The sequence below is a fragment of the Schistocerca nitens genome, chromosome 9 (genome assembly GCF_023898315.1).
Source record: "Schistocerca nitens isolate TAMUIC-IGC-003100 chromosome 9, iqSchNite1.1, whole genome shotgun sequence".
Taxonomy (NCBI): domain Eukaryota; kingdom Metazoa; phylum Arthropoda; class Insecta; order Orthoptera; family Acrididae; genus Schistocerca; species Schistocerca nitens.
In genome coordinates, this window is record NC_064622.1 from 58378133 (window position 1) to 58405688 (window position 27556).

At 44.6% G+C, this 27556-nt stretch overlaps 1 protein-coding gene across 4 annotated transcripts in view; it reads left to right on the forward strand.

Moving 5' to 3' along the window:
• The window catches only part of LOC126203282 (fatty acyl-CoA reductase wat-like), a 236390-nt gene that overhangs the window by 166046 nt on the left and 42788 nt on the right, over positions 1-27556 (forward strand). For all 4 annotated transcript variants that reach the window (XM_049937539.1, XM_049937540.1, XM_049937537.1 and 1 more), the window contains 3 exons: positions 2989-3140; positions 14346-14455; positions 27329-27521. In XM_049937539.1, coding sequence (XP_049793496.1) covers positions 2989-3140; positions 14346-14455; positions 27329-27521 — 455 coding nt within the window. The remainder of the gene's footprint in view (positions 1-2988; positions 3141-14345; positions 14456-27328; positions 27522-27556) is intronic.

Genomic DNA, 27556 nt, shown 5'->3' on the forward strand with positions numbered 1-27556 from the left:
GGCTTCTAGCCGCTCTGACTGCAGCAACTGGTGGTGTTATTCCGCATTCAATTGCCACAGAGTGCATGTGCAGGTCTGTAATGCTATTCATTTGTGTTGTGTCATGTCCATGCTATCATCTTAATAGCTCATGCGTCCGAGTTGATAATAATAGTATGCGGAAGAAAATAGACGATGTGATAGATGGCGATCAGCTTGACTTTAGGAAAGATAAAGGCTCCAGACAGGCAGTTCTGACTTTGCGGTTGACAATGGACGCAAGACTAAAGAAAAATCAAGACACGTTCATAGGATTTGTCGGCCTGGAAAAAACCTACGGCAATGTGAAATGTTGCAGGATGTTCGAAATTCTGAAAAAAATAATGATTAACTGTAGGGAAAGACAGGCAATACACAATATGTACAAGAGTTAAGAGGGAACAATAAGAGTGGAAAGCAACAACGAAGAGCTCAAGTTAAAAAGAGCGTAAGACAGGAATGCACTCTTTCACCCCGGTTGTTCAATCTGTACACTGAAGAAGCAATGAGGGAAATGAAAGTAAAATTCGAGAGTGGAATTAAATTCAGCCGGCCGGGGTGGCCGAGCGGTTCTAGGCGCTACAGTCTGGAACCGCGCGACCGCTACGGTCGCAGGTTTGAATCCTGCCTCGGGCATGGATGTTTGTGATGTCCTTAGGTTGGATAGGTTTAAGTAGTTCTAAGTTCTAGGGGACTGATGACCTCAGAAGTTAAGTCCCATAGTGCTGAGAGCCATTTGAACCAATTAAATTCAACGTGAAAGGGTATCAATAATACGATTCGCTGATGACATTGCTGTGCTCAGCGAAAGTGAAGAAGAATTACAGCATGTGGTGAATGAAATGAATAGTCTAATGAGTATAGAATATCGATTGAGAGTAATTCGAAGGAAGACCAAAGTAAAGAGAAGTAAGAGAACTGAAAACACCGAGAAACATAACATTACGATTTGTAGGAATCATATGAAGTTAAGGAATTCTGCTACTTATGCAGCAAAATAACCAATAACGGACGGAGCAAGGAGGACATAAAAAGAGACTAGCAAAGGCAAAAGGAGCATTCGAGGTCAAGAACAGATTGACACCGGTGTGTCAGACCCACCATACTTGCTCCGGACACTGCGAGAGGGCTGTACAAGCAATGATCACACGCACGGCACAGCGGACACACCAGGACCCGCGGTGTTGGCCGTCGAATGGCGCTAGCTGCACAGCATTTGTGCACCGCCGCCGTCAGTGTCAGCCAGTTTGCCGTGGCATACGGAGCTCCATCGCAGTCTTTAACACTGGTAGCATGCCGCGACAGCGTGGACGTGAACCGTATGTGCAGTTGACGGACTTTGAGCGAGGGCGTATAGTGGGCATGCGGGAGGCCGGGTGGACGACCGCCGAATTGCTCAACACGTGGGGCGTGAGGTCTCCACAGTACATCGATGTTGTCGCCAGTGGTCGGCGGAAGGTGCACGTGCCCGTCGACCTGGGACCGGACCACAGCGACGCACGGATGCACGCCAAGACCGTAGGATCCTACGCAGTGCCGTAGGGGACCGCACCGCCACTTCCCAGCAAATTAGGGACACAGTTGCTCCTGGGGTATCGGCGAGGACCATTCGCAACCGTCTCCATGAAGCTGGGCTACGGTCCCGCACACCGTTAGGCCGTCTTCCGCTCACGCCCCAACATCGTGCAGCCCGCCTCCAGTGGTGTCGCGACAGGCGTGAATGGAGGGACGAATGGAGACGTGTCGTCTTCAGCGATGAGAGTCGCTTCTGCCTTGGTGCCAATGATGGTCGTATGCGTGTTTGGCGCCGTGCAGGTGAGCGCCACAATCAGGACTGCATACGACCGAGGCACACAGGGCCAACACCCGGCATCATGGTGTGGGGAGCGATCTCCTACACTGGCCGTACACCACTGGTGATCGTCGAGGGGACACTGAATAGTGCACGGTACATCCAAACCGTCATCGAACCCATCGTTCCACCATTCCTAGACCGGCAAGGGAACCTGCTGTTCCAACAGGACAATGCACGTCCACTGGATGAAGCGTCGTCTCACGCGGTCTGCACGTCCAGCACGAACGCTGGTCCAACTGAGGCGCCAGGTGGAAATGGCATGGCAAGCCGTTCCACAGGACTATATCCAGCATCTCTACGATCGTCTCCATGGGAGAATAGCAGCCTGCATTGCTGCGAAAGGTGGATATACACTGTACTAGTACCGACATTGTGCATGCTCTGTTGCCTGTGTCTATGTGCCTGTGGTTCTGTCAGTGTGATCATGTGATGTATCTGACCCCAGGAATGTGTCAATAAAGTTTCCCCTTCCTGGGACAATGAATTCACGGTGTTCTTATTTCAATTTCCAGGAGTGTATATGCCTTAATTTGAGGAAAAAATTTCTGTGAATGTACGTTCGGAGCACAGCATTGTATAGTTGTAAAACAGGGACTATGGGAAAACCAGAACAGAGGGGAATCGAAGCATTTGAGATGTGGCGATACTGAAGGATGTTGGAAATTAGCTGGACCTATAAGGTAAGGAATGAGGAGGTTCTCCGCAGATTCGGTGAGGAATGGAATGTACGGAAAACACTGAGAAGAAGAAGGAACAGGATGGTAGGACATTTGTTATGACATCAGAAAATGACTTCCATGGTACTAGATGGAGCTGTAGAGGGAGACAGAGATTGGAATTTATCGAGCAAATAGTTGAGGACGTAGGTTGCAAGTGCTACTCAGGGATGGACAGTTCGGCGGTCGCATCAAACCAATCAGAAGATCTACGTTTTTAAAAAACAAATTTCATTGTGATCACATATCTTAGTCTTCGTGTTTCACTTTTTCCAAACAGTAGTGTGTTTAAAAGTGTTGGTCTAGTTCTCTCTGACATTTCCTTGAACAGTTTGCTGTGCTGCCTGATTACCTGCTAAATGTTGGTGTTTTGAGCTGGACGGCGGTGATGTGTGGCAGGTGGTGCTGCACACGTCGACGGCGTACTCGCAGTACGTGCGGCCGCGCGTGCTGGAGCGCTTCTACGAGGCGCCCATCAGCGCCGACAAGCTGCTGGCACTGTGCGAGGCGCTGCCGGAGGGTCAGCAGCACGACCTGCAGCTCGCCAGCAAGTGAGTCGCCCTGCCCGCCATGCCGGTCTCACGGCTCCCTTAATACATCTACATAGATACACCGCAATCCACCTTGCAGCGGCGAGGCGGAGTGTACCCTGCACCACTACTAGTCATTTCCTTTACTGTTCCACTCGCAAGCAGAGCGAGGGAAAAACAACTGCCTATATGTCTCCGTACGAGCCCCAATGTCTGGTATCTTCGTGGCTCTTACGGGCAGTGTATATTGGAGCTACAGAATCGTTCTGCAGTCAGCTTCAAATGCCAGTTCTCTAAATTTTCTCAAAAGTGTTTCTTCAATAGAAAGTCGTCTTCCCTCCAGGGATCCCCATTTGAGATCCCAAAGCATCTCCGCAACACGTGTTGTTCATACCTATCGGCAACAAATCTAACAGCACGCCTCTGAATTGCTTTGATGTCTCCCTTCAATCCGACCTGATACGGATCCCAAACACTCTAGCAGTACTCAAGAACAGGTTGCACAGCGACCTACTATATGCGGCCTATTAATTTTAATTTTAACAATTATCAGCCTCAGTTGCACCGTTTACCTAGAATTTACCTAGGTTTCAGTCGGGATAATCCAACCTTCTTCACATTAACAGTAACTAGCGTTTGTCCATAGTGGACATCGTCAAGCTAAAACTACAAATCCATAAATCATCGTCAGACTACAAAACTTATCTCGAACTGTACAGCACTAGTGGCTGCCGCATCACGGTCGCGAAGAGGGGCCGAGGCAGTTCCAGATAAGTTTTATACTCTGACGATGATTTATGGATTTGTAGTTTCAGCTTGACGATGTCCACTATGGACAAAAGCTAGTTACTGTTATTCTGAAGAAGGTTGGGTTATACTGACTGAAACCTAGGTAAATTCTAGGTAAACGGTGCACTGAGGCTGTTAACTATTAAAATCAAAATTAATGTTCACACAGTTGCTGACAGGGCCGCGAAATGTTGAAAATATTTATATGCCGTCTCCTTTACAGGTGGACCACTTCCCTCCCCTAAATGAACCAACCAAACCGTCGCCAAAGACATGACGGTAGGGTTGGGCAGTGGGTTTGCAGGACCCTCTCTCGATACTGCAGAGGCTTCAAATCACCCACTGTAGCGGAGAGAGGTGTCCAACATCTGCACATGACACTGGAATGAGACGTTCCTGACCAATCCACTGCTTCACCTGAGGCTGCACGCCTGAAACGGGGATTAGCACCTGGCTGTCTTCACACACTTCTAAGAGGATCAATAGGGGTCAGGTTAATCCTGCACTCATCGCTGAAGAGACCACCTACGCTAAGTTATTGTTTTATCTGAAGTGCTTGCAGTACTTTGGAATTCACGCGTGTTTCCTGTCGCTAATTTCGTGGAATTTTTATACATCCACCCTTCCCAATGCTTAACGGTCGTTGTCCGTCAGTACGTGAAGTCTGTCTGGTCTTGGTCTAAGTATTGCTGTTCATTCGCGTTTTCCATTGCACAACGACTTCATCAACAGTCGACTGGGACAGCTCTAGAAGGACTGAAATGTCCCTGATGGATGTGTTACTCAAGTGAAAACCAATGACTGCTCCACGTTTGAAGTCACTAAACTGCCCTGAAGGATCCATTCTTCTGTTCCTGCTTCTCTACTAACAACACCACACTTCTCGCCTCCTTTTATACCGGCGAATCCGCCTCTCGTGGCGTCTAACGGTGAATTCCTCACTACATAGGGCTATCATCATACTTTTGATCAGTCATTCTGGTGTTTTCATACTCCCACCAGTGCCAAGTCTGTAGAAAGGCAAAAAATTACAAAAACAGAATTAGTGACATAAAATACACTCCTCAACAAAAGTTTGGAATATCAAAGAGTTTACTACAATGACTTCTTATAGTACAACCACTGAGGTTTGTACAATACCAAATACACATAGTTCCTTCTGAAAACAAGAACGATTGTGGTTAGTTGCAAAAACTCATTACAAAACAAAGTAGGCTAGACGACACCAGGAACGCGGATTCGTTCAGGAAGTCCATCCATTTGCAGTTGGAACTGTAATGTACATCTTGAAAACAAAAACAGTGAAAATCTTTATCTCATGACGATGGTTATCAGTCTTTAATAGTGAATATGTCCTCCCCGCACGTGGGTGAGTTCAGTTCTGCGAGGTATCCACTGGATGAGACCATCAAGATTATCTTGGGATATGAGGTCCCATTCCACTATAGCAACTTCACTGAGGTCCTAAAGATTGTCAAGTGGATTCCGGCGATGTGCGATGGCCACCTTCAACAGGTCCCATGCATGCTTAATTACATTCATGTCTGGGAACTGTGGTGGTCAGTGCATTCGGTTGATGTTGCATCTTTGAAGATACCGAGACACTGCTAGAGTACGGTGTGGTCTTGCATTGTCATCGACCAGAAAGAAGGTGACGCCGTTTTGACGTCTGTACGGCTTTACAGTCGTTTGTAGGATCCAGATTGCCGTAGATGGAAATTAGATGGGTACGCCGACCCATCTTTATTGACGCCCAGAGCAGTACTATTCCACCTACAAATGGGTGGACTTTCTGAATGTATCGGCGTTCCTGATGTCGTGTAGCGCTTCTTCAATCCGTAACACGTCTAGTGTCCTGACGCAGACCAGTCCTAGTCTCGTCAGCAAACACGACATTACTCCGTTCTGCAATGGTCCAATGTAGACTCAAGCTCATAAAGTAAGGATAATGCTGATACATGGTGAAACAACGCTCTGGTGGGCGGTTTGCGGGTTTAAATCACCTCGGGGTATGACCATGCGGTGCACTTGACCTGCGGTCGTCGCACGGTGGCGCTGGCAGCAGTCCACATACGCAGAGGTGTGTTGGTACATGTCAGAGTACGGTGCAGCGAGTAAGTGTGCAGACGTTTTCAGACGTGCTAATGATGGCTGTGTATTGAAAATGGCTCAAAGAACACATATTGATGATGTTATGAGGGGTAGAATACTAGGGCGACTGGCGCTGGTCAAACACAGCAGGTCGTAGCACGAGCCCTCCGTGTGCCACAATGTGTGTTCTCAAGATTATGGCAACAATTTCAGCAGACAGGAAACGTGTCCAGGCGCTACAGTACGGGACGCCCACAGTGTACAACACCACAAGAAGACCGATATCTCACCATCAGTGACCGCAGACGGCCACGGAGTACTGCAGGTAGCCTTGCTCGGGATCTTACCGCATCTACTGGAACAGTTGTCTCCAGACACACAGTCTACAGACGACTGAACAGACATGGTTTATTCGCCCAGAGACCTACAAGGTGCATTCCACTGACCCCTGGTCGCAGGAGATCCCATAAAGCCTGCTCTCAAGAACACAGTACATGGTCATTGGAACAGTGGTCCCAGGTTATGTTCACAGATGAGTCGAGGTATAGTCTGAACAGTGCTTCTCGCCGGGTTTTCATGTGGCGTGAATCAGGAACCAGATACCAACCTCTTAATGTCCTTGAAAGGAAACTGTATGGAGGTCGTGGTCTGATGGTGTGGGGTGGGATTATGATTGGTGCACGTACACCCCTGCATGTCTTTGACAGAGGAACTGTTACGGGTCAGGAGTGGTGGTGGTGGTGGTTAGTGTTTAACGTCCCGTCGACAACGAGGTCATTAGAGACGGAGCGTAAGCTCGGGTTAACGAGGGATTGGAAGGAAATCGGCCGTGCCCTTTCAAAGGAACCATCCCGGCATTTGCCTGAAACGATTTAGGGAAATCACGGAAAACCTAAATCAGGATGGCCGGAGACGGGATTGAACCGTCGTCCTCCCGAATGCGAGTCCAGTGGGTCAGGAGTATCTGGACGTCATTTTGCACCAGTATGTCCGCATTTTCAGGGGTGCAGTGTGTCCCACCTTCCTCCTGATGGATGATAACGCACGACGCCACCGAGCTGCCATCGAGGAGGGGTACCTTGAAAAAGAAGATATCAGGCGAATGGAGTGGCCTGCCTGTTCTCCAGACCTAAACGCCATCGAGCACGTCTGGGATGCTCTCGGTCAACGTATCGCTGCACGTCTTCAAATCCCTAGGACACTTCAGGTGCTCACACAGGCATTGGTGCAAGAATGGGAGGCTATACGCCAGCACCTGCTCGACCATCTGATCCAGAGTATGCCAACCCGTTGGGCGGCCTGTGTACGTGTGCATGGTGATCATATCCCATATTGATGTCGGTTTACATGCGCAGGAAACAGTGGCGTTTTGTATCAAATGTGTTTCGAGACAGTTTTCTCAACTTATCACCAATACCGTGGACTTACAGACCTGTGTCGTGTGTGTTCCCTATGTCCCTATGCTATTAGCGTCAGTTTTGTGTAGTGCCACATTGTGTGGCAACACATTCTGCAGCTATCCTTAATTTATGAGCATGAGTGTACATATGTAAGTGTCCAGGTCCTTCGACTGCGTCGGCTCCGTTGGCTCAATGCAAAACTTCTAATTGGTCTTCTGGACTGAAGACCACCGAGATGCAATCTTCTCCGCGCTGTTTGGTGTGAGATACGAATCCCTGTTTCCCGGGAGAAGTCACTTCCAATACTTCTGGTAGCTGATGTTGGCCGCCTAGGAGCCGATAGTTGGAGGAAACGATCCTGAATTGGTGTTGTCACACGCGAAGGACCACTGCGAGGTCTCTCGTTCACATTTACCGTCTCTCTGTACTGTCTCCGCACTTTAGACACAACACTTTTAACGACATGTAACCGATCGGCAAGATCTTGTTTTGTATGACCTGCTGAAAGTAAAACCACTAACTTGACTCTATCAAAGTGTTGTATGCCCCTGCGTTGCATGTTACTGCAGTGCCGAACACAAACTGAATAAAGCTGTTGTTCATACTGAACTACTAGCGGTGTGGGGCAGCGTCAGCGGTATGTTTACATGACTGGGAAACAGCAACAAAGCTTGCCACTAGCAAACAACGTTCGGTATATGGGCTTGTTTGTTTGTTTGGCTCTGAGCACTATGGGACTTAACATCTGAGGTCATCAGTCCCCTAGAACTTAGAACTACTTAAACCTAACTAACCTAAGGACATCACGCAACACCCAGTATATGGGCTCTAATCGGATAATGCATGAAGTGCCTAGGTCAGCGGACTACATTTTGGGATAGTATTACAAACTTTTGTTGAGCAGTGTATTTAGTAAACATGCACTATGCTTCAAGCATGCACTATGCTTCAAGCATTTACCCCTATCCCGATGCGATAGTTGGGACTGTATGAGCTGACCCCGCCGGTCCGTGAAGGCAACCCGCATTACTGTACGGGTACACAGTCTGACTATACCTGTGTTTGCAGGCGTAAGCCGTACAGCACACACATTATTTGTAGTTTTCTTTTTATCAGCTGATTGACATTCTGGTCATGTCCATTCATCCATCTCAATAGCTCAATAGTAATGTCCATTGTGACAATACGAAAGTAAGGACAACACAGCACCCAGTCCCCACGTGGAGAAAAATCTCCCACACACTGACCGCGCAGTACGTAGGCGGACATGCATAGTTTACTTAAACCAGACTCTACACGACGAAAGTGGTAAAATAATTAGCAACGAGCTAAGTACAGTTAGAATTTCAGGAAACCTGGAGAAGACAGAACACACTTTGTCTGCAATTTATGAAAAGCTAGGAGGAACTGTGTGGACTGCAGAACGATTCTACTGCTGCGAACGTTCAGTTCCCGTATTGACCGCAAAGATAAGATAAGAGAAATTAGAGCTCGTACGGAAGCTTTTAAACAGTCTTTTTTCCCACGCTCTATTTGCGAGTGGAACGAGAAAGGAAATGACTAGTAGTAGTATGTGGTACCATCCGCTTGCACCGTGGAGTATGCTGGAGGGTTGTTCGGAAAGTAAGGACCGATCGGCCGCGAAATGGAAACTACAGTGAAAATCCGATGGAGCTTTGTACATATGTGTTGGGCAGTGTCTCTAGCATGCCTGTCCATCGCGTTACTTCGTTCTTTTCAGTGCTGAGCACCCAGTTAGCACGTAAAGATTCAAGAACAATAGTGTCTCCCACCAAGTATGAGTGCCAGATTACATGCAACCCCACATAACGTAACAGTCATGAATTTCCTTCTTCATGACATGCACACTGTAGGTTCAGTGAGGACTTACCTGCAGCGTTTTTGATGGGAAGTGTTTTGTCACATACTGCAGAGCCCCGTCTTAGCTCCATCTGATTTTCATCTCTGCCCAGATGAACCGCTGCCAATGAAGGCAACATTTTGACACAGACAACGAGCTCCATTCCGGAATAGAAAATTGTCGGAAAGCACTGGCGGCTGTCTTCTATAACGATGGTATTGGACAGTTGGTACAACGCTACGACAGATGTCTAAGTCTGAGCGGCGACTATGTAGAGAAGTAGCTGGAAGGTGTAGCTAATCGTTGCAAGCAAAACAGTTTTGATTTTCAGTGTGGTTTCCATTTCGCGACCGATCGCTCCTTACTTTCCGAATAGCCCTCGTACGCAGATCTAGATAAACAACATCACAATATATCTACCAATAGAACCAAATACTAATTTTTGTAATAGCAATTTTAGTCACAGTTTTCATCTTTTAGCTGATATACACTTAATAAAACTAATGTAAATATGTACGAACAAATAAAGATGAAATACCAATAATTAACTCCTCAAGATGAATTTATAACGCTCGAAATCTTTTCGTAAATTCGCGTTATCGAATTAAAGACGGCTCTTTTTCTTTGCATTATTCTGAACAACAGTAACAGAGTCAGGGCTTGAATGGAAAAAAATTAAATTTAATCTTGATTAAAAATAAACTTTGTCAAAAATAAATTTTGTACCCCAGACAAGAAATGAGCGTAGTATCTTACGTCAATAATATCAGAGAGCTCCATTTGGAATCAGTCAACTCATAAAAATTTCTGGGTGTAACGGTTTCCAGGGAAACGAAATGGAATGATTACATAGGCTCAGTAGTTGGTAAAGTAAGTGACAGTTCATTGGTAGGATAGTTGGAAAAGACAATCAGTGTGTAAGGCAGAATGTCTACAAAACGCTGGTGCGACCGATCCTCAAATACTGCACATAGCCAATTATGTTTAACAGGGGACATGAAGACATACACAGAAGGACAGTACGAATGGCGACAGCCTTGTTTGGCCCTTGGAAGAGCGTCGCTGAGATGTTGAAATACCTGAAGTTGGGAGACATCAACTTCTCCTACCTAAAGAGTTTCAAGATCAAGCATTGTCAGAAATCTATGAACATTCTGCAGCCCCACATAGATTGATCCCGTATGTATCTTGAAGTCAAGAGCAGAGACATTTAAACATTCTTCCTGCACTCCAATCGCTAATAGAACGAGAAAAAGCCCTACCAAGTCGTAAAATGTAAAGCAAGCGCTGTCTTGCACTTCACAATACACTGTGCTTTTCAGAGTATGGGCGTAAATGTACATTAATTTCTTCCAGCTGGTGTTCCCCAATTCATAAACGTTGAAAGTTACAAAAAAATCCCACGTCGTAAAAGTGACATAGAATTACGTACGTACTCTATAAAACGAAATGTCATAAAAGAATAAGAAAGAAATATTTTTGATATTTGGAGGATTAAAACTGCAATCCCAGCTCACATGTATGAGGAAAAAAACACAATAATTAGATGGTGGCTTTCTTTTCGTCTGCCATTGTTGATACACTAATGTCGAAATTATAGTGATCGTAGAGTTTGAGATAAGGAACTAATGGTCGAAGCTGAATAGTTTTCTGTTGATATAAATAACTAAAGTCTTACAGAAAAATCTCAACTCACAGCACTTGTTCACAGTAACGACCCTCACATTGAAATATAATCCAGTACATTTATTTACTGATTCCCAGTCCCTGCACCAATCGTAAAATTTCTGTAGGTCTTCAGACATTTCGCTACAACTCCGTGGCGTTGCCGCTCTGCGATATGCAACACTATCATTCACCAAGACCCTCACACAGATTCCTACATTAAAGTCCGAATCCAAAGATTAGAGATTAGATGAGATATCCTTTTTGTTCCGTAGACCCCCTAGTGAGGAGATCCTCATGGATGTAGACCACCTCATAGAACCAGAATACATAACACGAATTGAAGAATAAGAAAAGAAAAGAAAGAGGTATACCAATGTACCTCCCACAGACCCAGAGCTGACTAGTCCTCTTAGACGTGGAATAAGTTGAAAATGCTTGAACATGTTTTACTGTAATAGATAATAAACTAGTCACAAAACATTTGAATGTACAGGAAGCGGCGGTGCATATGATAATTCTTATGCTATTGTAGCTACGTATGAAAAACAAAACCATTTTACGACACTTATTTGTATTCATCATATTACTACAATGAGAATGTCCAGAAGTCAGATCCTATGTAACACTCAAGTTATTTGAATTAAAAATACGTGAACCATTAGGTTCTACTAAGACATTTGTCAATGAAGTGGAAGGAGTTATGCACCAATAAGTCCTTTACACTCTTCTTAAACTGAACTTCGTTAGTAATTGAACTTCTTATGGCAGCTGGAAAATTATTGATAATGATTGCTCGTTAAAATGGACAAGTTTCTGAGTAAGTGACTTCAAATCTTTATGAAGATTGCTTTTATTCCTACCATTGATTCCATAGTTTGAAAAAAGATATACATCATTTATGAGACATTTCATTATGGGATAAATATAGTAGGAAGTAGCTGTTAGTATCACCAGGACCTTGCACAAGCCTCTGCACAATTTTATTGATTTCACATTATACGCTTTTGGAAGCGGAAAACTTGAGCTTGGTTTGATGAGGTAACCCAAAAAATGATTCCGCGTGACGCTATGAAGTGAAAACGATGACGCGAGCTTTTATTTTACTTTTTTTGACCTAAGTCCTACAACATCTCCATTGCAAACAGAGATCAGCAGTTTAGTATTATGCTCCTCCCAGTTGAATTTATTATCAGGCTGTAATCTCAAAAACCGGACACCGTCAACGTCTTCTGTTTTTTTGTTGTCATATTTTGCAAGTGGACTGGGGAAAGCCTCGAACATGTAACGAACTGCGCACAGTGTTTCTCCTTGTTTAGTGACACAAACTGGCAAGGAATCGTTTATTAATATCACTGAAGAGTTCCATTAACCGATCTCTCGAAATACTATACGTTATTTGTTATTCATTGTAATATTTGTATCATCTGCAAACAAATGAAACTTGGCATCCGGTAATGTTCCTAATGAAAGTACGCTGACACAAGAAAATTAAGGGCCCTAAGATGGAATCTTGTGGAACACCACATGTAATTAGTTTCCATTTGGATGATGGCTGGTAACACAGGACTTTTTTCTACTGACACCCTTTGTTTCCTGTCAGTGAGACAAACTTTGAACCATTTTGCAGCATTTCCTATTGTGCCACGATATGCTAATTTTTTTTTCAAAGGGTACTGTGATTTACAAAGTCAGTCTGTAATTTCTAGCCTAACGAATAAAGTAAATTCTCGCTTTATGCATAACTGATGATGATGATGAGGTCCCATACTCCTGCTTAGCGGAGGCGGTTTGCCTTCCTCCGACCGTAATGGGGATGAATGATGATGATGAAGGCGACACAACAACTCCCAGTCATCTCGACGCAGGGAAAAATCTCTGACCCCACCGGGAATTGAACCCGGGACCCCGTGCGCGGGAAGCGAGAACGCTATCGTAAGACCACGAGCTGTGGACTTATGCATAACTAGCCTACTTAAAATCGAAACCCTTCATAAATCCAATCTGTGACTGTGACAACTGTTTTATCTATAGTCACTTGGCTTTGTTTATTACTTTTTCTAAAATAGACGAGAAGTCTCTCAAAAGTGAAACTGAACTGAAACTTGATGTTATTTGTTCATTTCTTTTTCTTTCAAAGAGGCTTAAGTGCATGATATTGTAGCTGAATGGGAAATTTTCCGGTGACAGCGACTGGTTATACAAATAATTTGATATGTTGATAGCGTTTTATTTTAAAGATTTTATGCTGTACATTACCACTTCAGGTGTGGTGAGGGTCATATTCAAATTACTGTCAAGCGTGGTGCTCTAGCGGTAAAGTGCATGCCTGCAAACCGACAGCCTCCGGGAACGATTCCCGGTCAGATCACGGAAATTTTCCGTCTCACTTCACCTCTCGACGATGTGATGAGCTGCCAGGAACGACATGTGGCTCGGATTCCACTTTAAACTGTAGGTCGTCTTTCTCCGGTCGGATAACTGGGGTAGGTTAGGGACACGCAAGTCGCTGAAGTAGCGTCCTATAGAATCACCTGCTCCCGGCCACTGAGCCGTAGAAATTTAATGTAATTGTATTCCTATTACTAAGTTAATTATGATGAGTCGCCTGAAATATTCCCCGGCAGCAATTACTCAACCTGAAAACCCCACCTTTTCAGTAACAATTACGAAATATTTGTTAAAAAATTTTGCAACACTACATGCATCTCTTACCAGTACATCATTTACTTTTGAAGCTATCTGCTCATTTTCTCTGGTTCTAGCTGTCTCCCCCTCCTTCTTTACGTCCAATATTGTCTTTATTTTCTTGCCTGATATATCTTTTCCTCATAATACCTTTGCTTTGATGTTTCGTTACTGTCTACAGTGTTTTGCAATATGCGTTGTAATGAATTATAACTTCCAGGTCCTGGCAGATACTGTTTCCTTTTTGACCTATGGTATACCTTCTTTTGCATTTTTGGGGGTTACATTGTGGTGAAAGTTTTCAAATAAGGTAGGAACTTCATCAATATATGTTTCATTCATGTTCAGGTCTGAATTCTTCCCTGAAATAACAGATCTTTGGCTTATTGACTGCTCATTTGAAGTCAGAGTTGGTAGATTTTGTATTCTGATTAGTATTAACAGTTGGCCAACATATCACACCTATCACTTACTGCTGGTTTTGTAACATAATTTTGTTAATTATACATTTCTATAAAGGTATTATCAAAGGCTGTTTATGAGATTTTGCTACCCTAGTTGTGAAGTTTGCGGTAGGAATTAGGTTAAATGATAATGATAGCAACTGTAATAAATTCTTATAGGAAGAGTTTCTAAAATGCGGATTCAGTATCCCGTAAGCCACTATCTTATTCACTGATCGACAGCGTCGAGCTGTATCGAATGGTTACATTCTTCTTCGTCTTTTTTAAGGTTACTCGGTGGCTACCCGAACACATACGTCTTCACGAAAGCAGTGGCGGAAGAAATGGTGTCCCAGGAATTTTCAGATCTTCCGATAGCAGTTATCCGACCTGCTATGGGTAAGTATCCACAACGTCAGTCATGGATGTAACGTCAGTGTTTTAATTAACAGTACAGAAGTTATTTAAAGCACTAAACAGTGTCGTTATACTCCAGAACCTAACGTATTGTTAATACTGTTGTATTATCTATCTCTTTGAAGTAAAAGAAAGGAAGTTGGTAGATCGTTCTTCTAAATGTCAATAAACCAAGAATGGCAGTGATTTCATCTAGCCAGCTTGAAACTCAAGCAACGTATAACAATCAATACACGTGTGCTGTGTGTAAAAACCATAGATAGCCACCTCTGATTTTAGACCTAAATAAAGTGAATGAATTTTAGATACAATGAAGCATAGTTCTCATTCCTATAGTCTTGAATACAGTTCTTCTATCTCGTGTAGCTGTTGCACTCATCAACTGTTGGCTGGTTTATTAGATCCACGATTCGTTTCGAAGGATTTATTTCCTCTTCTTCAGGTGGACAACCCCGTCAAATTAGAGGAGGAGAATACTAATGATTTGTGAGAAGTGTTGCTTGAATGTCACTCTAAATATTACTGTCCGTGACAAGTGACTATGAATTACATTAACTGTTTTTATATTGTCTGTTATTTAGAAATTTCATTTGCTTTAGTCCAAAGTAGCGTGTATGTTTTTTTGAATTAACAATCGGTTCGTACTAACACAATTACCGGGGTAAGAGAGATTGATTTTGAACCATGGAAAGGACCTATGATGGTACTTGTTGCCGAAAACGTTAAGCATTTGACAATATACGATAAAAAAATAAAAAAAAATTCGTAATCGTTTCGGTCGCTGCTCCCACCAGCCACATGTCAGGAATATGTAAGTCAGTTGTTTAATTACAACGCATCACAGAATATTTTGTCCACATAGATACACAAGAACATTTTAGTTACATCGGTTTTTTCTCGCGTTTTACAGGCAAGGAACGCGTGGAACATATTGACAAACGTTATGAATATTTAAGAGTATTTACAATTACAGACAGTTTGATTGAGAGGTCAATTATGGTTTGTCGCAGTTGCACTGAATAACAGTACAATATTATTGTATATGAAAGATTGTTACATTATGAGAAATAGCGGTTTTGACTGTGATACTGGGCAGCGTAAACACTTTTCCTGAGTAGATGTAAAGAGGAGACTCTCTGGATTCCGAAGTTTGTATTGTCAAGTTGTCAGTCACCGTAAAGGGTAGGCTTGGTTGTCGAGCGTTGGCTGAGGCAGGTGTGTGTGCTGGTTGAGGGCCTGATTTCCGAAAGTGTTACTGCAACTTCTCATTTATTAAAGAAGGTAATATCCATCCACGTGCGTTAGTTTTGCATAAAGTGGAACATCTTGTTTAGTGATTATTTTCAGTTCTGCTTTGTATATTTTTGCCTTTCGCTTTGTTTGACTTTCCTTACTGTTTTATCAGTATCTCGTGAATTCATGGATTCAGAATAGCAATGCGTCAATCTTCACTCCTATTAATTTTTAAACGCTGAGTACAAATTTTGTTTGATGAACTAATTTTCATGAAAATCTGGCACTAGGTTCTTTTGAGCAGCCACGTAACACTTTTGCTCTGAGTAAACGATCCCGTGACGAAACACGCCGCTCTTCGATGGAACTTCTTTAATATTACTCTTATTTGATGAACAACACTGAAGAATCGTTGGAACAAGTTTTTTCTAAGCCACTCGCCTGGCCATCTTCCGTTAATCCAGTCAACTTTTGCAGTATAAATTTATTTTTCATTTTATTGTTGATCCTATTGCTCTTTTTATTAGCTATTTTATTGTTCATTTTAATGCTCAATTTTTGTTGCTAATTTTAATTTTCCTTCAATTTCTCGTCTTATTGTTCACTTTATTATTCCTGTTTATTCTCTCATTTTACAGATTACGTTCACTGATTCACGTGCCAAGTGTATCATACTGGTGAACCCGGCAGTGCTTTTCAGTTCCTGAATAAATAAGGGATGTGGATGTAGTTCCTATGTCCATCTCCTCCGCCTCCGGTCTTCGTCCATCTCCTCCCCCCCCCCCCCATCTCTCTTCACCTCCTTCTCCACTCTCTCTTCCCTCTCTCTCTATGTCTATTTCCTCCTTCCCTCTCCGTTCGTGTCCTTTTTCCCTTCCTCTATGACCCTGAGCCTTGTTTATCCCTTTCAGACCCTCTGGCTACAATTGAGTACATTAATCTTTGCTGTGTATTAGCTGCAACAAATTTTTTCCTCATTATAAACCTCATGTATACAGTTGTCAATGTTCCGTCCTCTCACCAAACGCAGTTGCTGCGTTTTGCGGAAAAGGAGCGTTTTATTCGACTTCCTGTCTTTTGATCAAAAAATCGAGTTTTTAAATTGCATTTTTGGATCCATAAAAGTGTTTAGAATCCACCCTTGAAACAGTTTTTCCGAATACTGAACGGAAATGTTTGTTATTCGCGGCTGAACAAAAAAATGCACCTGCCTGAAATCGGCCTTTTTCACGCACCAGTTTTTTTCTTTCGCAGAACGAGTTATTGTACCGGTGCTTGGGAGGAAACACACAAAATTCAAATGAAAGTTTGAACGTCCAAGTTTAGCCCCCAAGCATTTGCATTCTGGTGCGAAGACTGTGGAGATTGCGAATTTCCTGGCAGTGAGGCAGCTTCAACGAATGGTATTCAGCAACTCTGAAGACTATGACAACGGTGGACATCACCCTGGGAGTCTATTTGACGCAGTTCGCGAAGCATTCGGACGACTACCGGATTCAAACGGCCGAAAACCGCTTGTCACCGGCCGTAAGAGCGGCTCTGGAGCAGCGCATGATGGCCCAGATCGAGCAAACGCTCTCTGTGAGGCAGAGGAAGGACTAGTTTATGGACCCGGAATAGCAGATTGAACGGAAGTTGCATAATATTGCATTTATATGTAGTCAAAACTTCAAACGCGTTTTTCCTGAAATGACGCTTTTTTTTTATCGCGCGGTATGGTAACTTCAAATCTACTGAACCGATTAGCAATATTATTTGTTTCCGACGAAGCTAACTAAATTGTCTAGGGGTGTACCACTTATTCCGATCTATCAACTATAAATATTTTTACTTGGCCGTCGAAGACGAAAAATCGATGTAAAAATCCTATTTTTTTAAATGGCTGTCATTTTGTTTCCTATGGTCCAAATAACTTAAGCGAGGTACAATTCTTAAAGAATTTTATATACTTCGCTAACGTCAACTCAATTTTGATTTCAGACGAGCCGGCTGAACTGTGACATACCGCGCGTGGAGGTCTACATCGAATTTTTGCATCGTTCCCACGGCACTTCCGCCTTTGCTTTTCGACATTTCCGGTCAAAAATAATTCCAGTTTGTAGAGGAAATATCAATAAATATTTTGACCAAATTTTACATTGATATCTGTAACACATCCCGAGGAAAAATTCTCAAAGAACATGTTTTTTTCGGACCAAAGAAAGTAAACCTCCCCATAAGGCATGACTATTGGTTTTCAGGCCAAGGAAGGGAGCGCTTCCGAAGCATCTTACTTTTTAAAGGTTCACATGCCACACTGGTTAAGGTACACGGTGCATTGCAAAATGACGCTACACAAAACAAAAACGCCTAGGCAACTGTGGCACACCAAGGGCCATAGGTAACAGGGCTGAACGACGGCTGCGGAGATGTATAAGGGTGAATAGACGGGCAACTGCTGAGCAACTGACCACTCAGGTGAACCATGAGACTACCAACAGTATCTCGTCAACAACCGTTCAGAAAACGTTGCTGTGCGTGGGCCTCCGCCTCATACACCTGATTCATGCACCCATCTTGACTGCTGCTCGTCGGCGACAAAGGCTGGAATTTGCATGCCAGTACCACAACTACACGTCCATTGAGTAGCGATAGGTGACATTTTCAGATCAATAACGTTTTACACTCCATCGGACATATGGCCATTGGTGTGTTCAGCCCTGCAACAACCGTAGGAAGGGCTCAGGCGGAAGAGGGAGTGTTGTGGTGTGCAGAACGTAACTGTGGCAATCCCTGGTTGATTGCCTCATTCTATAAGGCACAATGGAGCAACAAGTATGCATCTATCCTTGCGGACCACGTCCACCCCTACATGTAGGTAGTTTTTTCTTCGGCATGATAGTATCTATCAGCAGGACAATGCAACATGTCACACAGCCCTCAGTGCACGGACGTGGTTCGAAGAGCATCAGAACGAGTTTAGCGCATTCTCCTGGCCAACAAACTTCCCGGACTTAAACCCAGTTGAAAATCTGTGTGACCACTTCGATCGGACGATTCGCACCGTGGAACCTCAACTGAGAAACGTAGCGCAGCTGCCCATGGAGGTGGAGTTGGCATGGCTCGACATCCCTGTCAACCTCAATCAATCTCTTCCTGTAGGTCTTAACTGCAAAAGGTGATTGTTGAGGCTTTAGGATGGTGGTCACATTAATATTGTGGGCCGTGTAGTAATACAGACATGATGAAGTGTTTGTGCAAAACGATAAATAAATAAATATATCATTTCTTTACGATTCTCCTAATGAATTTGAACCTGTCATCAGTTTCTCCTGCTATCTGTTTGAGGTGACCGTTCAACTTTAAGTAGCTCCAGCTACTCTTCGACGTTTTACGGTAGCTGCTACTCCCAGTGACTTGCCGCCTATGGTGTATCGAACAGTAGTGGATCTGTTTGCATATTTATGAGCAATGCTTCAACTGAGGTTACGGATGCACCTTCAACGATCAGCACTGGTTGACCGCGCCTTTAGTCTGATCACTATCCATGGACACACAAGCATTTAACGAAAAAGACGTCGTGCAACAGATAATTAACAACGGAAGGGAGTGGCCCCAGACAACATGAGAGATGTGTGCTGTAACTCACACAAGATAACAAACCCGGTGTTCATCTAACTATGAAATGAAATAGTGATCGTGGTCTACGTTTACCCCTATTTATTGCAACATTCTCTGTTGGCATACATGAATAACAAACTATTATTGTCACGTTTATTGTAGTGGCCATTTTCGCAGCAGCTGTATATAAACAACTAACGTTGAAACAACTGCACCTATTATTGTATCGGTTGATCAAAAGCAGTGCAGAGAATGAGGAAGGCATTGATAGTTACCGTGGACCACTATAGAGCTGATGCAAGAATACCTCAGCAGAGATTGGATAAGTAAGATTTACGGCTAGCTAACTCCGTGATTATCACACAGTGATTGCCCATGCCCATCAAAAGAAAGAAAGAATTACACATGCCATTAACATTTCGAATTGGTTCGTGATGATGTTGCAGACGCTTGCGAAAGTACTGTTTTCTGAAATGTGCCTACCCTAACAGCAGAACGATATAAGGGCGTCCATTCTTGCAGCCTGCTCGCCGACGCTGAGTTCTCTCACCACATTCACTCAGATTTCTGATGCGTGAAGCGAAGTCTGAAGTCTCCAAATCAAGTGCTTACGTTTCAGACCCGAAGTGAAATCTTTCCTCTATTGCGAATGAATACCCCCCAAGTGTTGTGTACTCTCTCTCGTGGGCAATTCAGAAGTGGAAGTGTGTCCTTTGCCAAGAACTGACGTCAAGTGACGTCTCTGTTCTCTATTCTGCAATTCCTCACAATTATAGAGTGCCACTGTCATTGGATTTGCAAAGCACCAGTCAAATACATATTCGTTAGAAAGTGAACACTCCATGCTAAAGTTTTATAACATTAACAAAACACTACAGACCCAGTCTAGGAGCTCTTAAACAATTCTGAGTTTCTCTCCCAGCCTCCAGCATACTTGACGTTTCAGCCAAAACAATTTCCTCCATGTATGCACTTCCCAAAGACTGTCATGTTGGCTTCTCCCACTCTACAGTTTGTGTAGGTTAGCCAATAAGGAAGCCTCTCACTACTTTTTAGGCCAGAGATCATCCAGTAAAAGTGTCGACAGATAGGTGGCCGAAGGGGAAAAGAATTTCTATTCACAAAGCAGGCCAGCCACATCTCATGGCATGGCAAGATGTTATCTATCTCTGACTGCTCCTTGCAGAGCGTTCCTGGAAAGTATTGCCTCAGCTCAACGCAAAGTTTCTTTGATGAGCCCAGACGCACTTGCTCGTAAAATTCGTGGCTTCCTACCTCGTGTAGGTGTTTGTCATACAACGTTAAGTATTTCTGTAAGTGCAGAATTGTATCCACGTCACGCAGAGCGCAAAGAATCGTGTGAAACTGGCAGGAAGGTTGCTGTTCGTCATCAGCCTTGACAGAAGTGAGGCCCGGTAACCGATACCTGGTCCCTCACGGTGGCTGTGGCTTGCAACGTCTTCTGGAAAGGCAACGCTAGGGGTCCTTCCAGCACAGAGCCAGAGGCATGGCCTGTGCAGTTTGGCAAATCATGCACTCAACTGAACTGCAGAAAAATTCATGCAAGATCTCTACCAAGAAAAAGTAATTAATATGGAGTTAGAGGCCTTTGTCTGGCAATCACTGCCGTTATTCATTGCAGTTTTATTAACGATTATCACTATTTTGTGAAGTGAACTAAATTCAGACAGCACTGTTTAACAGTCAAATTATGGTTAGCAAATGAGACACACTAGTCCAGCAATAGAAAGTCACGAATCAGTTATACTTATTTAGTTCAGGATCAACTGACAGTTGGTGCACCAATAATCGATCGTATGTTGGTCTTCTCGCATTCTGCAGTTGTCTTCTGTAGTTACAACCTTTCTATAAAGCACAAAAAATGGCTCAAATGGCTCTGAGCACTATGGGACTTAACATCTATGGTCATCAGTCCCCTAGAACTTAGAACTACTTAAACCTGACTAACCTAAGGACAGCACACAACACCCAGTCATCACGAGGCAGAGAAAATCCCTGACCCCGCCGGGAATCGAACCCGGGAGCCCGGCCATTGGAAGCGAGAACGCTACCGCACGACCACGAGCTGCGGACTATAAAGCACAGATTGTCCATAAATAGCCCCATGGAATCTCCAGCATTGTTAATAAAAATAAATAATTTTCTTCCACGCAGTGGGTTTCAACAGAATGCAGGAAAGTTGTATTTATGGCTTCTCGGCATTTGATTACACACTACTACCGAATCTTAATCGTCCGAAAGTTTATAAACCTGTGCGGCAAAAAATCCGCTATCCTATTAGTTCCAGCATCTGCAGAGGTCTCTTCTCTCATAACCTATAACTAATGGTCCCACCTGGTTTACCATTTTTTTTATCAATCTACTGACTAGCTTGATGCGGCCCGACACAGTTTCCTCTCCTCTATCAGCAATCCCAACCTTCCTCGACAAGTATTTGCTGGATGTATTCCAATTTCTGTCTTCCTCAACAGATTTTACCCTTTACGAGGGTGGTCGAAAAGTTTCTAGTCCAACATAGTTACCGTAATGTCTCGCACAAACACCGCCACCTACTTTTATGGTGACCCTTTCTGGGTGATGATGATGAAGTCCCTTACTCCTTGACAGAGCGTAGGGGACAATGCGGGAAACCCGCACCGCTATACTAGGCAAGGTCCTAGCGGAAATGGTTTGCCATTGACTTCCTACGACCGTAATGGAGATGAATGACGATAATGAAGACGACACAACAACACCAAGTCATCTCGAGGCAGGTGAAAATCCCTGACCTCGCCGGGAATCGAACCCGGAACACCGTGCTCGGGAAGCGAGAACGCTACTGTGAGACCATGAGCTGTGCACCTTGCTGGGTATGCAAGTCAAATTTCGCTGCTCCAGCTTCCTTAGTTTTGCCGCTAGTGATATGTCTGCGTAAGCAGAAGAAACTAACGATCGGAGTCCGAAAACAATTTATTGGACTGTTCAATTAACCAAAACAAATTCTCCAAGTATAACACCAACACAAAATAGTGATCCGTCTTCGAATCACAGCTACATACAAGAATAATGTAGAAAACAACAGAAATAATTTCCTACTAGTCGCCGCCAGAGACTTCTCCGATATACCAAGCCTAACTCAGAGATCAGCGAGAAGATCCAAGTCGGGCTGCCGAGGCGGCAGCTATCCACGTCTGCCTGCCGTCGATAAACTGCCGATGTGCTGTTTTTTTTGTTTTTTTTTTTTCTTTATTGAGTTTCGATTCCCCCTAAAGGGGGCGGGCTGGCAGTAGCTTATTATGCCGCTCTTCAACCTACAGTATTTGGTTTAAAAAGATTAAGATAATAAAAAATAATAACAGTTGGCGATAAAATCGGTGACTTACAGGTAAAATGGCAGAAAAATTCTGGAGCTTAAAACATAAAACACAGGGTTGATGATGCTAATAAAATACACAGGAAGCAGAAAAATAATAGACAGACAATTAAAAAACACGGCGACAGTCTGGGTTCTGTTCGCAAGAGATATAAAATGCACACCCAGCGACGGCATGACTTCTGTTCGCAACACTGTGGAAAGACACACAACACTGAACACTCAACTAAACACTACACTAAAAAGTTGGCACAAATAGGACATACCACACCCGAGAGCAGGCGGGGGGAAACTGGTCAGATGACGGGAAAAAAAGGGGGGGAAGGAGAGGAAAAGTGAAGGGGGAGAGGGGAAAGGAGCCAATGGAAGATGAGGATCCGTAAGAGGGGTGGGGGGTTGCTGAGCAGATGTGCCAGGGAATGGGGAAGGCAGAGGAGGGGAGTACAAAAGGACTCGGGGGGGGGGGGGAGAGAAAGGAGATAGGGAGAGGGTAGGCAGGGAGGAAGAGGGGGAGGAAGAGGGAGCCCAGGGAAAGGACGGAGGAAAGGAGGTGGGGGAGGATCAGAGTTGAGCCGATGTGCAACCGAGCGCCGGCCTTTATAGCGCTTCGGCGGATGAGTACTTCGGAACTATTTTCCATTAAGTGTTTTGACGTGTGAAAATAGTTCCGGGATCTGCAGCGATCTCTTCCTTATGTTTATGTAGGCCGGCAGTGGCCACTGGTGGCCGCTAGTGTCTTTGCAGTGTTGTTGTTGTTACTGTTGTGGCCGTTCATCAGTATTGCCTGTCGGTTGTGTAGTGCTTCGGTGTGCCTGCGAGCGGGCAAATCGCGGCTGCAGGCTGTCAGTTTGGTTGCTGACACTGTAGGCGCCGTGATGTGAAGAAGGCCACAGCAGCTAGGATGCGTTGTATACCGTAGTGTAAGCAAAATGTCGAATATTGAGAAAATCTAGAACGGTGCTGTGATTGAATGTCATCATTTTAAGGGAATGACTTACAAGGAAATTGCAGAGGACATGCTCCGTCTTATGCAACAGTGAAAAACTGGGTGTCCGACTTCAAACGTGAAAGAACGAGTGTGGAAGATGCACCAGGAGCGGAAGGTCTGTCATCGTTACCACTCATGACACAGTGACTCCAATTTACAATACGATTTTGTGGGATCGTCAAACAACGTTGCAGCTTGTTGAAACCACATTTGGAATCTCCCATGGCCGTGCTCATGACATTGTTGTGGATGTTTTGTGAATGCGGAAAGTTTCGTCACGGTGGGGCGCGAAAGACAGGAACGTAGATTAGAGACGGGAGCGTGTGCATGTTGTGAAGAAATCGTCCGCCAATTTGAAGCGGATAAAGACGTCTTTCTTGCAAGGCATTTGATAATGGACAAAACGTGGGTTCACCAATTTGATTCTGAGACAAAACAACAATCAAAACAATGTAAACATCCTTCGTCCTCTACTCCCAAAAAATTCCGGGTGCACATATCAGCCGGTAAGGTGATGGCATCGGTCTTCTGGGATGAAGAAACGGTAATTATGGTGGATTACTTGCAAATGGGCGTAACTACCAATGCATTATACTATTGCACCCTCCTGCGCTGTTTGAGAGAAGAGATGAAGCAAAAAAGGGCGGAAAATGGGCGCGCGGAATTCTTTTGCATCAGGAGAACGCACCGGTGGACAAAGCCCTCGCAACACTGGAAACTCTGCGTGACTGCGGGTTCGAAGTGTTAAGTCATCCACCGCGTACTCCAGATTTGGCTCCAGCAGATCTTTTTCTTTACCCAAACCTAAAAAAAGACCTCAAAGGACGACAATATGACAATTATGACGCAATGATTGGTGCTGTGAACGCATGGTTGGACTCGAAATCGAAGACCTTAATTTGAGTGATTTGCAGAAGTTACCTGAGCGTGACCACAAATGTATTTGTGGACACGGGTATTATATTGATAAATAAATTGGTATTATGAAATTTCTGTCTGTCTATATTTCAAATGTTTTTTATTCCAGTCTTTGATTACGATATCAATTCTTTTGACGATGACGGGTTTCAGTCCGTAATGACCATCCTCAGATCATCTCTACACCATGTCCTAAAGTGATAAGGCCATAATGGCGTCGTCAAAGCATATAAATTTAGTCAGCAAAGCATCGTCACATAGATATAAAATAAGGTGTAGAGTAGGCCACATCATCCACACAGTCATTATTGCTACTGGCTAATGAAGTACAGTAGCTACCAGAATCTGTTTGCCTACTTCCTACGAATTTCTGTATTTTTTAGGCTAGAAACTGTTCGACTCCCCTCGTACATCTACCTCTAGTACCATGGAAGTTATTCCGTGATCTCTTAACAGATGTCCTATAATTGTGTACCTTCTTCTTGTCAGTGTCTTCCATATGTTCCTTTCCTAGCCGATTGTATGGGGAACATCCTCATTCCTGACCTTATCAGTCCATCTTCTGTAGCACCACATTTCAAAGGCCTCGATTCTTTCTTGTTCCAGTTTCCACACAGTCCATGTCTCACTACCGTACAATGCTGTGCTCCGAACGTACTTTCTCAGAAATATCTTCTTCAAGTTAAGACCTATATTCGACACTAGCAGACTTCTCTTGGCCGGGAATGCCTCTTTTGGTAGTGCTAGACTGCTTTTTATGTCATACTGGCTCCGTCTGTTGTGCATTTCGTCTTTCTTCGCTTTACTCTCAATCCACATCCTGTACACATTAGACAGGTCCTGCAATCCTTCTTTACTTTCGCTCATTCTAAGCGACATGAATTCCCAGTCACGTTATCGCCTGCAGTAACAATAAACAAGAGTCGAGGTCAGAGAGTGGGGGAGAGGAGATATAGGGGACAAAGAGGGAGGGAAGAAATGGGGTAGAGATGGAAAGGAGGAGATGGACAGAGAGAGGGAGAGGAGGAGATAGAGTGAGAAAGGGAGAGGAAGTGACGGATACTGAAAGAGTCTAGGAGAAGATGGAGGGGTAGGAGGAGATGGAGCACTGAGGGGGGGGGGGAGGAGGAGGAGTAGGAGTAGATGGGCAGAGAGGTGGTGGAGAAGGACATTAGGACGTATATCGAACTCCCATAAGTATTTAGCAATTTCGAAGCGTAGCAGAGTTCCCTAGTTAACAACATGTGAGGTGACACTGAAGTCACCATACAACACGAACCGCTACGGTGGAGTTAATACGCTACTGGCCATTAAAATTGCTACACCACGAAGATGACGTGCTACAGACGCGAAATTTAACCGACAGGAAGAAGATGCTGTGATATGCAAATGATTACTTTTCAGAACATTCACAAAAGGTTGGCGGCGGTGGCGACACCTAAAAGGTGCTGACATGAGGAATGTATCCAACCAATTTCTCATACACAAACAGCAGTTGACCGGCGTTGCATGGTGAAACGTTGTTGTGATGCCTCGTGTAAGGAGCAGAAATGCGTACCATCACGTTTCCGACTTTGATAGAGGTCGGATTGTAGCCTATCGCGATTGAGGTTTTTCGTATCGCGACATTGCTGGTCGCGTTGGTCGAGATCCAATGACTGTTAGCAGAATATGGAATCGGTGGGTTCAGGAGGGTAATACGCAACGCCGTGCTGCATCCCAACGGCCCCGTATCACTAGCACTTGAAATGACAGGCATCTTATCCGCATGGCTGTAACGGATCGTGCAGCCACGTCTCGATCCCTGAGTCAACATATGTGGACGTTTGCAAGACAACAACCATCTGCACGAACAGTTCGACGACGTTTGCAGCAGCATGGACTATCAGCTCGGAGACCACGGCTACGGGTACCCTTGACGCTGCATCACAGACAGGAGCGCCTGCGATGGTGTGCTCGACGACGAACCTGGGTGCACGAATGGCAAATCGTCATTTTTTCGGATGAATCCGGGTTCTGTTTACAGCATCATGATGGTCGCATCCGTGTTTGGCGACATCGCGGTGAACGCACATTGGAAGCGTGTATTCGTCATCGCCGTACTGGCGTATCACCCGGCGTAATGGTATGGTGTGCGATTGGTTACACGTCTCGGTCACATCTTGTTCACATTGACGGCACTTTGAACCGTGGACGTTACATTTCAGATGTGTTACGACCCGTGGCTCTACCCTTCATTCGATCCCTGCGAAACCCTACATTTCAGTAGGATGCACGACTGCATGTTGCAGGTCCTGTACGGGCCTTTCTGGATACAGAAAATGTTTGACTGCTGTCCTGGCCAGCACATTCTCCAGATCTCTCGCCAGCTGAAAACGTCTGGTCAATGGTGGCAGAGCAACTGGCTCGTCACAGTACGCCAGTCACCACTCTGGATGAACTGTGGTATCGTGTTGAAGCTGCACGGGCAGCTGTACCTGTACACGCCATCCAAGCGCTGTTTGCGTTAATGCCCAGGCGTATCGAGGCCGTTATTACGGCCAGAGGTGGTTGTTCTGGGTACAGATTTCTCAGGATCTACGCACCCAAATTGCGTGAAAATGTAATCACATGTCAGTTCTAGTATAATGTATTTGTCCAATGAGTTCATCATCTGCATTAGTTCTTGGTGTAGCAATTTTAATGGCCAGTAGTGTAAGTTTGGAGAGCAGTAAGGTGCAGCGCAGGTGCGGCGGTGTTGCAGTGTCGTCGACCCACACGGAGCCGTACCCGGGCTGGATCGACAACCTGTACGGCCCCACCGGCGTGTCTGTGGGCGCCGCGACGGGCCTGCTGCGGGTGATGCAGTGCGACTCGCGCGCCATGGCCAACATCGTGCCATGCGACATGAGCGTCAACCTGGCCATCGCCGCCGCCTGGGACCTCGCAGCCAACCGGTAGGCCAAACCGCGCCGCCTGCGCACCACTTTGC